At 44.0% G+C, this 12,441-nt stretch overlaps 1 protein-coding gene across 4 annotated transcripts in view; it reads right to left on the minus strand.

Annotated features, from left to right (window-relative positions):
- Window positions 1–12,441, minus strand: part of gphna (gephyrin a) — a 117,361-nt gene that overhangs the window by 33,786 nt on the left and 71,134 nt on the right. For all 4 annotated transcript variants that reach the window (XM_065025804.1, XM_065025803.1, XM_029675876.2 and 1 more), the window contains exons 10-11: window positions 596–638; window positions 307–444 (exon numbers count right to left, since the gene is read on the minus strand). In XM_065025804.1, the coding sequence (XP_064881876.1) occupies window positions 307–444; window positions 596–638 (181 nt within the window). The remainder of the gene's footprint in view (window positions 1–306; window positions 445–595; window positions 639–12,441) is intronic.

Consider the following 12,441-nt stretch of genomic DNA (forward strand, 5'->3'; position numbering starts at 1 on the left):
GTGAGACAGACAGACAGCACTACAGACAGAAAGACAGACAGCACTACAGACAGAAAGACAGACAGCACTACAGACAGAAAGACAGACAGTACTATAGACAGAGAGACAGACAGTACTACAGACCGACAGTACTACAGACAGTAGTGAAGGCCCAGTGTGCGGTATGACTGATGTTAGGGGGTGGAAAGGAAGGCGTGTCCAGTGATGCGGGTATGACTGAGCTTCCTGTCTGTCTGTTTGTCTGTCTGCCTCTCTGTCCCTCCGTCTGTCTCTCAGTCAGTCAGTCAGCCTATCTTTCTGACCCACCTCTGTAGTTGATGATCTCGGTGCCGAGCACAGGGGTCATCTCCAGTACAGTGATGAAGGCCTTATCCATGGAGGTGAGGGGGAAGGGAGACATGCGGTGCCGGCGAGCCACCTTGGTGATGTCCACTGCACTGTGACCTGATGGACAGAGTGAGAGAGAGAAAGACAGGAGGAGTGTGACGGAGAGAATATGTGTCTTTCACATTCACACAAACACGCATGTGAGCGTACACACACTCACTCTCTCTCTCACACAGCCACAGAGAAAACTCTCAATAAAATAACTTACTAGCTCTCAGGATGTTCTCTTTGCTGCCACACCGTGACTGAACCTACAGACAGATAGAGATAGATAAAGAGAAAGAAGAAATGGAGGAAGACGAGAGAAAGACATGGTTGAGGTGAAACCACAATAGATCAAATCATTCTGGCTGCAACAGATTGGAATGGTCATCTACACATCCAGCTACTAATGCAGAACATAAAGACAACCACAATCAAACAATCTTCAGAACATGAATGGCAATTAATAATAGATAAGATGAGGATCTCAAGCCAAGGATAGTGGTTTAGTGTGGCCGAGCAGAGCATGTGTATGGGGTAGGAGGAAGCGAGGTGGGGATGGCAGGGTTAGATCCCAGGGTAGGGTGGGGTTAGAGCCCAGGGTTTCAGGCTTGGCTTACAGTTGGTTTTGGAGGTGTTCGCTTCACATCTCAGAAGTAAGGCTGTCCTAATTTATGTAAGGCTGTCCTAATCCATGTGCCACTGTCCCCATAGGCCACTGTCCCCATAGGCCAGTAGCATATAACACTGCAGTATTATTTATTTGCCTTTATTGAACTAGGCAAGTCAGTTATGAACAAATTCTTATTTTCAATGATGGCCTAGGAACAGTGGGTTAACTGCCTTATTCAGGGGCAGAACGACCTATTTTTTTTTTACCTTGTCAGCTCAGGGATTCGATCTAGCAACCTTTCGGTTACTAGTCCAACGCTCTGACCCCTAGGCTACCTGCCGCCCCAAAGTATGGTGGAACCCCTAGCTGGAACCTCTGACACCCAATGCCCCTGGCCTAGAGGACCACATGGGCTAGCTAGGGTCTGGTGCAACAGACAGTATGAGATCCTCTCTACGACAGTACATACAGTATGACCAAGATCAAACAACCAACTAACCAACCACAAATCAAAAAGGACCAGCACTACTGACACACCAACAGTCAGAAACAGAAATACACTGCATCTAAATGGAGAAAAGAACAGAGGATACACTGCATCTAAAAGGAGAAAAGAACAGAGGATACACTGCATCTAAAAGGAGAAAAGAACAGAGGATACACTGCATCTAAAAGGAGAAAAGAACAGAGGATACACTGCATCTAAAAGGAGAAAAGAACAGAGGATACACTGCATCTAAAAGGAGAAAAGAACAGAGGATACACTGCATCTAAAAGGAGAAAAGAACAGAGGATACACTGCATCTAAAAGGAGAAAAGAACAGAGGATACACTGCATCTAAATGGAGAAAAGAACAGAGGATACACTGCATCTAAAAGGAGAAAAGAACAGAGGATACACTGCATCTAAAAGGAGAAAAGAACAGAGGATACACTGCATCTAAATAGAAAAAAGAACAGAGGATACACTGCATCTAAAAGGAGAAAAGAACAGAGGATACACTGCATCTAAAAGGAGAAAAGAACAGAGGATACACTGCATCTAAAAGGAGAAAAGAACAGAGGATACACTGCATCCAAAAGGAGAAAAGAACTGAGGATACACTGCATCTAAAAGGAGAAAAGAACAGAGGATACACTGCATCTAAAAGGAGAAAAGAACAGAGGATACACTGCATCTAAAAGGAGAAAAGAACAGAGGATACACTGCATCTAAAAGGAGAAAAGAACAGAGGATACACTGCATCTAAAAGGAGAAAATAACAGAGGATACACTGCATCTAAAAGGAGAAAATAACAGAGGATACACTGCATCTAAATGGAGAAAAGAACAGAGGATACACTGCATCTAAAAGGAGAAAAGAACAGAGGATACACTGCATCTAAAAGGAGAAAAGAACAGAGGATACACTGCATCTAAAAGGAGAAAAGAACTGAGGATACACTGCATCTAAAAAAGGAGAAAAGAACTGAGGATACACTGCATCCAAAAGGAGAAAAGAACTGAGGATTCACTGCATCCAAAAGGAGAAAAGAACTGAGGATACACTGCATCTAAAAGGAGAAAAGAACAGAGGATACACTGCATCTAAATGGAGAAAAGAACAGAGGATACACTGCATCTAAATGGAGAAAAGAACAGAGGATACACTGCATCTAAAAGGAGAAAAGAACAGAGGATACACTGCATCTAAAAGGAGAAAAGAACAGAGGATACACTGCATCTAAAAGGAGAAAAGAACAGAGGATACACTGCATCTAAATGGAGAAAAGAACAGAGGATACACTGCATCTAAAAGGAGAAAAGAACAGAGGATACACTGCATCTAAATGGAGAAAAGAACTGAGGATACACTGCATCTAAAAGGAGAAAAGAACAGAGGATACACTGCATCTAAATGGAGAAAAGAACTGAGGATACACTGCATCTAAAAGGAGAAAAGAACAGAGGATACACTGCATCTAAATGGAGAAAAGAACAGAGGATACACTGCATCTAAAAGGAGAAAAGAACACAGGATACACTGCATCTAAATAGAGAAAAGAACAGAGGATACACTGCATCTAAAAGGAGAAAAGAACACAGGATACACTGCATCTAAAAGGAGAAAAGAACAGAGGATACACTGCATCTAAAAGGAGAAAAGAACAGAGGATACACTGCATCTAAAAGGAGAAAAGAACAGAGGATACACTGCATCTAAATGGAGAAAAGAACTGAGGATTCACTGCATCTAAAAGGAGAAAAGAACGGAGTATGAGCAGAGAGAAAAAGACGACTAGAGAACGGACCGGAACATCTCCAGAATCCACCAGCACACCATACAGCTTCTCAAAGGAGAACATAGAGGGAGGGAGAGATAGAGGGAGGGAGAGGTCGTAGGTCCTGCTATGGCCTCTGTGGTCATTGTTGAGCCCCATTCTAGAGTGGAGCTACAGTACAGTAACGTATGGACAGAACAGCACAGAGTCAAGAGGTTTACAACAGACAGGCAGAGTAGAGGAATGCTAGGAGACAGTAGTATAACTAGAAGTTATAAACATGCGCATTTTAATAGGTAATCCACCAGAGTTGAATGAAACAAAAATCTATGACTGGACAAGAGGTCGTTGAGAAGTGAACAGCTGTACCAGAGGTCAAAAGCGAGGTCGGGATGAAGTGAAGAAAAGAACGAGAGAATACAGAATGAAGTGGGCTCTGGGAAAAGGAGAACGGATCAACAGCAGCTGGCATGATGTAGAGCTTAACACAGATGAACAGTACCACATTGAGCATTTCTGACCCAGGTGGTAGTGGGTATATCTAGTATACTGAACAAAGGTCAAAACGCAAAACAAATATTTTACTGATTTAGTGTTCATGTGAGGAAATTAGTCGATTTAAATAAATGCGTTAGGCCCTAATCTATGGATGTCACATGACTGGGAATACAGATATGCTTCTGTTGGTCACAGATAACTTAATAAAAAGGTAGAGGCGTGGATCAGAAAACCAGTCAGTATCTGGGAACTGGAAACCGCTGCTGCACGCGTCGACCCAGAGCATCCCAAACATGCTCAGTGGGTGACATGTCTGCTGAGTATGTATACCATGGAAGAACTGGGACATGTCGACCCAGAGCATCCCAAACATGCTCAGTGGGTGACATGTCTGCTGAGTATGTATACCATGGAAGAACTGGGACATGTCGACCCAGAGCATCCCAAACATGCTCAGTGGGTGACATGTCTGCTGAGTATGTATACCATGGAAGAACTGGGACATGTCGACCCAGAGCATCCCAAACATGCTCAGTGGGTGACATGTCTGCTGAGTATGTATACCATGGAAGAACTTGAACATGTCGACCCAGAGCATCCCAAACATGCTCAGTGGGTGACATGTCTGCTGAGTATGTATACCATGGAAGAACTGGGACATGTCGACCCAGAGCATCCCAAACATGCTCAGTGGGTGACATGTCTGCTGAGTATGTATACCATGGAAGAACTGGGACATTTTCAGCTTCCAGGAATTGTGTACAGATCCTTGCTATATGGAGCCGTGCATTATCATGCTGAAACAGTGAGGTGATGGTGGCGGAGGAATGGCACAATAATGGGCCTCAGGATCTCATCACGCAATCTCTGTGCATTCAAATTACCATCGATAAAATGCAATTGTGTCCACTGTCCGTAGCTTATGGCCGCCTATACCATAGCCCCATGGGGCACTCTGTTCACAACGTTGACATCAGCAAACTGCTCACACAACGCCACACATGTGTTCTGCAGTTATGAGGCCGGTTGGACATACTGACAAATGATCTAAAACAGTGTTGGAGGTGGCTTATGGAAGAGAAATTAACATTCAATTCTCTGGCAACAACTCTGGTGGACATTCCTGCTGTCAGCATGCCAACTGCACGCTCCCTCAAAACTTGACACGTGTGACAAAATTGCACATTTTAGAGTGGCCTTCATTGTCCCCAGCACAATTGTACTTGTGTAATGATCATACTAAATCAGCTTTATTTAACTTGGCAAGTCAGTTAAGAACAAATTCTTATTTACAATGACGGCCTATCCCGGCCAAACCCTAACTTGGACGACGCTGGGCCAATTGTGCCGCCCTATGGGGACTCCCAATCACGGCCAGTTGTGATACAGCCTGGAATCGAACCAGGTCTGTAGTGACGCCTCTAGGACTGAGATGCAGTGGCTTAGACCGCTACGCCACTCGGGAGCCCAGGGATGTAAACAAATATGTGGAGAAATAAGATTTTTGTGCGTATGGAAAATGTCTGGGATCTTTTATTTCATGAAAAATGGGACCAATACTTTACATGTTCTGTTTATATTTTTGCTCAGTGTAGAACCACCTGGCCTGATATCTTGGTCTGTACACTCTCAGTACCATAGGTGCTGCGGGATATGGTCGTGCAGGTAACAAAGGCTAGCAGTGATTTGAGAAATCCTGTCAACATGGGCCTTCTGTGATACTACTGTGAAACATCCCTAACCACAAGAGTTTAACCTGTTAGTCCTATAGGGGCAGTATTTCATTTTTGGATAAAAAGACGTGCCCGTTTTAAGCGCAATATTTTGTCACGAAAAGATGCTCGAATATGCTTGGAATTGATAGCTTTGGAAAGAAGACAGTCTTACGTTTCCAGAAATGCAAAGATTTTCACTGTGAGTCCCTTAGAACAAATGTTTCGGGCAAAACCAAGATGTATGACCGACCAGGAAATGCACAGGATTTCTGAGGCTACGTTTTCCATGATCGCCTTATATGGCTGTGAATGCGACAGGAATGAACGGACTCTTTCTCTTGTTTCCCCAAGGTCTCTGCAGCATTGTGACGTATTTGTAGGCATATCATTGGAAGATTGACCATAAGAGACTACATTTACCAGGTGTCCCGCTAGGTGTCTGTGTGGCAATTGGTGCGCAAAAGTCAGGTCCCGGTATTTTTCCATTCAAATCTCAGAACACACCAGGCTACAAGGACGGTGCTTTCAATGGAGAGAAATATGACAAACCACCTTCAGGATTGATTCAAACAACGTTTTCCATGTTTCAGTCGATATTATGGAGTTAATTCGGAAAAAAGTTCGACATGTAGGTGACTGAATTTTCGGTTAGTTTCGGTAGCCATATGCATAGTAACAAAAGGGAACGATGTGTCCTACACAAGAATCTTTCAGGAAAAACTGGACATCTGCTATGTAACTGAGAGTCTCCTCATTGAAACATCTGAAGTTCTTCAAAGGTAAATTATTTTATTTGATTCCTTGGCTGGTTTTTGTGAATATGTTGCGTGCTAAATGCTAATGCTAACGCTAAGCTAGCTATCACCACTCTTACACAAATTAGTGATTTTCTCTGGTTCTAAAGCATATTTTGAAAATCTGAGACGACAGGATTGTTAAGAAAAGGATAAGCTTGAGAACAGGCATATTTATTTAGTTTCATTTGCGATTTTTAAAAATCGCTAACGTTGTGTTATGCTAATGAGCTTGAGGCTGTAGTAACGATACCGCATGCGGGATGGGGCGGACTAAGAGGTTAAACAACTTGTCTCTTCATCTCTCCCTATGAATCTATCCACCTAAGCTGGAGATGAACACTGGACTACATTAAGAATAGTAGGACAGGAGGTCAAGCCTCCTTAAGCACTCAACCTAAACACTAACGACATTACAATAGTCAAACAACAGGCACGGATGAAAGATCATCACAATAGCGAGGACACAACAAGACTGGAGGGAAAATATCAGAGGAGACACAGATGTCTGTGGGATATGTTATGTACAGCAGGCTTGACTGCCTCATGGGAACATGACAAGAGGAGAGGAGGACTGCCATCGTAAGAACACAGTGACTTTCTTCACTGTATGGTCGCTGATGCTGTCCATCTGCCAGCACTCTCTCCATAACTTTCTCTTCTCACTCTCCTCTCCCCCTTTCTCCCTCACTTTCTACTCTCTCCTCTCTTCCCCACTTTCTTCTCTATTCCTCACATTCTCCTCTCTCCCTCCCTTTCTCCTTTCTCTCTCCTCTCCCCCTCACTTTCTCCTCTGTATCTCTCCCTCCCTATCTCTCCTCATATCTCCCTCCCCTTCTCCTCTCTCCTCCCCTTCTCCTCTCTCTCTCCCCTTCTCCTCTCTCTCTCCCTCCCTTATCCTCTCCCTCCCCTTCTCCTCTCTCTCTCACCTCTCCATCACTTTCGTCTCTCCCTCCCTTCCCCCCCCTTTCTGCTCTCTCTCCCTCCCTTTCTGCTCTCTCGCTCTCTCTCTCTCTCTCTCCCTCCCCCCATTTCTGCTCTCTCTCTCCCTCCCTTTCTGCTCTCTCTCCCTCTCTACCGCTCTCTCTCCCTTCCTCCCACAACAGAGGTCATGAATGAAAGTGAGGCAAACAGAGAAGGGAAGGATTGGATGAATAATTGAATGAATAAACAAGTGAATGCACGCGCGCGCACACACACACACACACACACACACACACAGTCATCAAGATGAGATGAGGGTCAAGCAGAAACAGATGAGTCAGCATGTTGATGAATGCCAATAAGGACTGATTACCTTTGGACTAAAAGAAAGACGTGACTGTCAAGCCCAATCAAAAAAAAATACTTACTAGGAGATGACCCAATCAGAGGGATTGATCAGCGCCTGTGGGCCAGGATTCCAATAGTGTTAACAGGACAACATGTCATGTCCTCTAGTGATAAAGTGAGCCTGTCACAGACCTGAGATGACAGGAAGACTTGCTGATGGCCCTGGGCGTGGTGTGTGTGTGTAACCATTTACCTGGTCCAAGGTAGAGTACCTAGACCGGAGAGTGATGACCTCATCCAGGTGAGCCCTGAACTCTCTCCGTGCAGCCTGGAGAAAGCCACAGGACAGTCACTCGCCTGGACCACACACACACACACCAAACATGGCACATACAAATTAGGCTCATCTGTGCACAAAAACACAGGTATGGCTCACACAGACAAACACAGGTATGTCTCAAGCACACACACAACCACAGGTAACGCATACACACACAAGCACACTACCCACCAATTCCCAATTGTCCTGACACACACTGGCCAAACACACTACAAAGGAAGTACGCCTGCAGGGACTGGTATGGGATGGAGACTGCAGACATTTAGCCAAACAAATGGAGCCAAATCAAATATGGAAAAAACTCTAACCGCACGGAACCACATGGATATGGATATGGCTCTACAATTTCTACATTCACTTTTATTGACTCAATCTGAAAATCCAAAGGGCAAGGAACCCAAACTGTTTCTAAACACAAACAAAGCAAACGGTCATGGTTACCATGGTTATAATGATACCGTGACAATTAGGACGGGAGAAGATTTTTAAAAGCATCGTTCTGAGAGTGGATTTAATGCCTGAGGAATGAGTGTGAGAAAGAGAGAGAGGATTATATTTAAAGCCTGAGGAATGTGTGTGTGTGAGAGAGAGCGTAAACACACATCATTTATCCAGTAAACTCAAAAACTCAAGAAATAGCTTACAACAACGCAACAAATAATAGTGTAGAGTATCTCCAGATTTCTAAGCTCTTTGGTCACCAGTAAGATGCATGTCTAGTTGAGAGGTTTGGGGGGGTCACAGTGCTGCAGTGAGGGTAGGGGAGAAGGGGGCAGATGGAATGATAGAGGGAGGGGAGGGGAGGGGCAGGTGTAAGGATAGAGGGAGGGGAGGGGAGGGGAGGAGGGGGCAGGTGTAAGGATGGGAGGAGGGGGCAGGTGTAAGGATAGAGGGAGGGGAGAGGAGGTGAGGGAAGGTGATGTGATGAGTGGAGTGGAGTGGGAAAGGTGGTAGGATAGAAAATAGGGAGGAAAGGACTGTGGAAGGGCCTCTAAGGAGGCGGGACTAGGGAATTTGACGGAGGAAGAGTGATAGAAGAGAGGACAGGGTGGTGATGGGGTGATTGCCATGGCAATGCAGGTAGATTGACACATGCGGAGGTACCTCTGAGACACTATAAGTGGATGAGCAGGAGGGGAGCCGGGCCTTGGGACGGTGCCGTGGGAGAGAAAGAGAGGGAGGGAGAAGGGGGGAGGAGAAGAGATCAGAGAGATAGGGGGGGAGGAGAAGAGATCAGAGAGATAGGGGAAGGGAGGGAGAAGAGAACAGGGTTAACACAGCAGCCAGTGGCAGCTGTCGGCAGGAGAGAGGACAGACAAAATAGTGCACCTAGTGGGCAGGATGATTGCATCTCACACTAAATACAAGGCGGGAAGGGGAAGGCACAGTTCAAATGTCAAACTACTACTGGGACATGAGTTTTGTCCTATAGATACTCCACCTCAACAAGACAGAGACCTAGAGTAGGACATGAGTTTTGTCCTATAGATACTCCATCTCAACAAGACCTAGAGTAGGACATGAGTTTTGTCCTATAGATACTCCATCTCAACAAGACCTAGAGTAGGACATGAGTTTTGTCCTATAGATACTCCATCTCAACAAGACAGAGACCTAGAGTAGGACATGAGTTTTGTCCTATAGATACTCCATCTCAACAAGACCTAGAGTAGGACATGAGTGTTGTCCTATAGATACTCCATCTCAACAAGACAGAGACCTAGAGTAGGACATGAGTTTTGTCCTATAGATACTCCATCTCAACAAGACCTAGAGTAGGACATGAGTTTTGTCCTATAGATACTCCATCTCAACAAGACAGAGACCTAGAGTAGGACGTGAGTTTTGTCCTATAGATACTCCATCTCAACAAGACCTAGAGTAGGACATGAGTTTTGTCCTATAGATACTCCATCTCAACAAGACCTATAGTAGGACATGAGTGTTGTCCTATAGATACTCCATCTCAACAAGACAGAGACCTAGAGTAGGACATGAGTTTTGTCCTATAGATACTCCATCTCAACAAGACCTAGAGTAGGACATGAGTGTTGTCCTATAGATACTCCATCTCAACAAGACAGAGACCTAGAGTAGGACATGAGTTTTGTCCTATAGATACTCCATCTCAACAAGACCTATAGTAGGACATGAGTGTTGTCCTATAGAAACTCCATCTCAACAAGACCTAGAGTAGGACATGAGTTTTGTCCTATAGATACTCCATCTCAACAAGACCTATAGTAGGACATGAGTTTTGTCCTATAGATACTCCACCTCAACAAGACAGAGACCTAGAGTAGGACATGAGATTTGTCCTATAGATACTCCATCTCAACAAGACCTAGAGTAGGACATGAGTTTTGTCCTATAGATACTCCATCTCAACAAGACCTAGAGTAGGACATGAGTTTTGTCCTATAGATACTCCATCTCAACAAGACCTAGAGTAGGACATGAGTTTTGTCCTATAGATACTCCATCTCAACAAGACCTAGAGTAGGACATGAGTTTTGTCCTATAGATACTCCATCTCAACAAGACAGAGACCTAGAGTAGGACATGAGTTTTGTCCTATAGATACTCCATCTCAACAAGACCTAGAGTAGGACATGAGTTTTGTCCTATAGATACTCCATCTCAACAAGACAGAGACCTAGAGTAGGACATGAGTTTTGTCCTATAGATACTCCATCTCAACAAGACCTAGAGTAGGACATGAGTTTTGTCCTATAGATACTCCATCTCAACAAGACCTATAGTAGGACATGAGTGTTGTCCTATAGATACTCCATCTCAACAAGACAGAGACCTAGAGTAGGACATGAGTTTTGTCCTATAGATACTCCATCTCAACAAGACCTAGAGTAGGACATGAGTGTTGTCCTATAGATACTCCATCTCAACAAGACAGAGACCTAGAGTAGGACATGAGTTTTGTCCTATAGATACTCCATCTCAACAAGACCTATAGTAGGACATGAGTGTTGTCCTATAGAAACTCCATCTCAACAAGACCTAGAGTAGGACATGAGTTTTGTCCTATAGATACTCCATCTCAACAAGACCTATAGTAGGACATGAGTTTTGTCCTATAGATACTCCACCTCAACAAGACAGAGACCTAGAGTAGGACATGAGATTTGTCCTATAGATACTCCATCTCAACAAGACCTATAGTAGGACATGAGTGTTGTCCTATAGAAACTCCATCTCAACAAGACCTAGAGTAGGACATGAGTTTTGTCCTATAGATACTCCATCTCAACAAGACCTAGAGTAGGACATGAGTGTTGTCCTATAGATACTCCATCTCAACAAGACAGAGACCTAGAGTAGGACGTGAGTTTTGTCCTATAGATACTCCATCTCAACAAGACCTAGAGTAGGACATGAGTTTTGTCCTATAGATACTCCATCTCAACAAGACCTATAGTAGGACATGAGTGTTGTCCTATAGAAACTCCATCTCAACAAGACCTAGAGTAGGACATGAGTTTTGTCCTATAGATACTCCATCTCAACAAGACCTATAGTAGGACATGAGTTTTGTCCTATAGATACTCCACCTCAACAAGACAGAGACCTAGAGTAGGACATGAGATTTGTCCTATAGATACTCCATCTCAACAAGACCTAGAGTAGGACATGAGTTTTGTCCTATAGATACTCCATCTCAACAAGACCTAGAGTAGGACATGAGTGTTGTCCTATAGATACTCCATCTCAACAAGACAGAGACCTAGAGTAGGACATGAGTTTTGTCCTATAGATACTCCATCTCAACAAGACCTAGAGTAGGACATGAGTTTTGTCCTATAGATACTCCATCTCAACAAGACAGAGACCTAGAGTAGGACGTGAGTTTTGTCCTATAGATACTCCATCTCAACAAGACCTAGAGTAGGACATGAGTTTTGTCCTATAGATACTCCATCTCAACAAGACCTATAGTAGGACATGAGTGTTGTCCTATAGATACTCCATCTCAACAAGACAGAGACCTAGAGTAGGACATGAGTTTTGTCCTATAGATACTCCATCTCAACAAGACCTAGAGTAGGACATGAGTGTTGTCCTATAGATACTCCATCTCAACAAGACAGAGACCTAGAGTAGGACATGAGTTTTGTCCTATAGATACTCCATCTCAACAAGACCTAGAGTAGGACATGAGTGTTGTCCTATAGATACTCCATCTCAACAAGACAGAGACCTAGAGTAGGACGTGAGTTTTGTCCTATAGATACTCCATCTCAACAAGACCTAGAGTAGGACATGAGTTTTGTCCTATAGATACTCCATCTCAACAAGACCTATAGTAGGACATGAGTGTTGTCCTATAGAAACTCCATCTCAACAAGACCTAGAGTAGGACATGAGTTTTGTCCTATAGATACTCCATCTCAACAAGACCTATAGTAGGACATGAGTTTTGTCCTATAGATACTCCACCTCAACAAGACAGAGACCTAGAGTAGGACATGAGATTTGTCCTATAGATACTCCATCTCAACAAGACCTAGAGTAGGACATGAGTTTTGTCCTATAGATACTCCATCTCAACAAGACAGAGAC

Source organism: Oncorhynchus nerka, linkage group LG12, assembly GCF_034236695.1.
Source record: "Oncorhynchus nerka isolate Pitt River linkage group LG12, Oner_Uvic_2.0, whole genome shotgun sequence".
Taxonomy (NCBI): Eukaryota; Metazoa; Chordata; class Actinopteri; order Salmoniformes; family Salmonidae; genus Oncorhynchus; species Oncorhynchus nerka.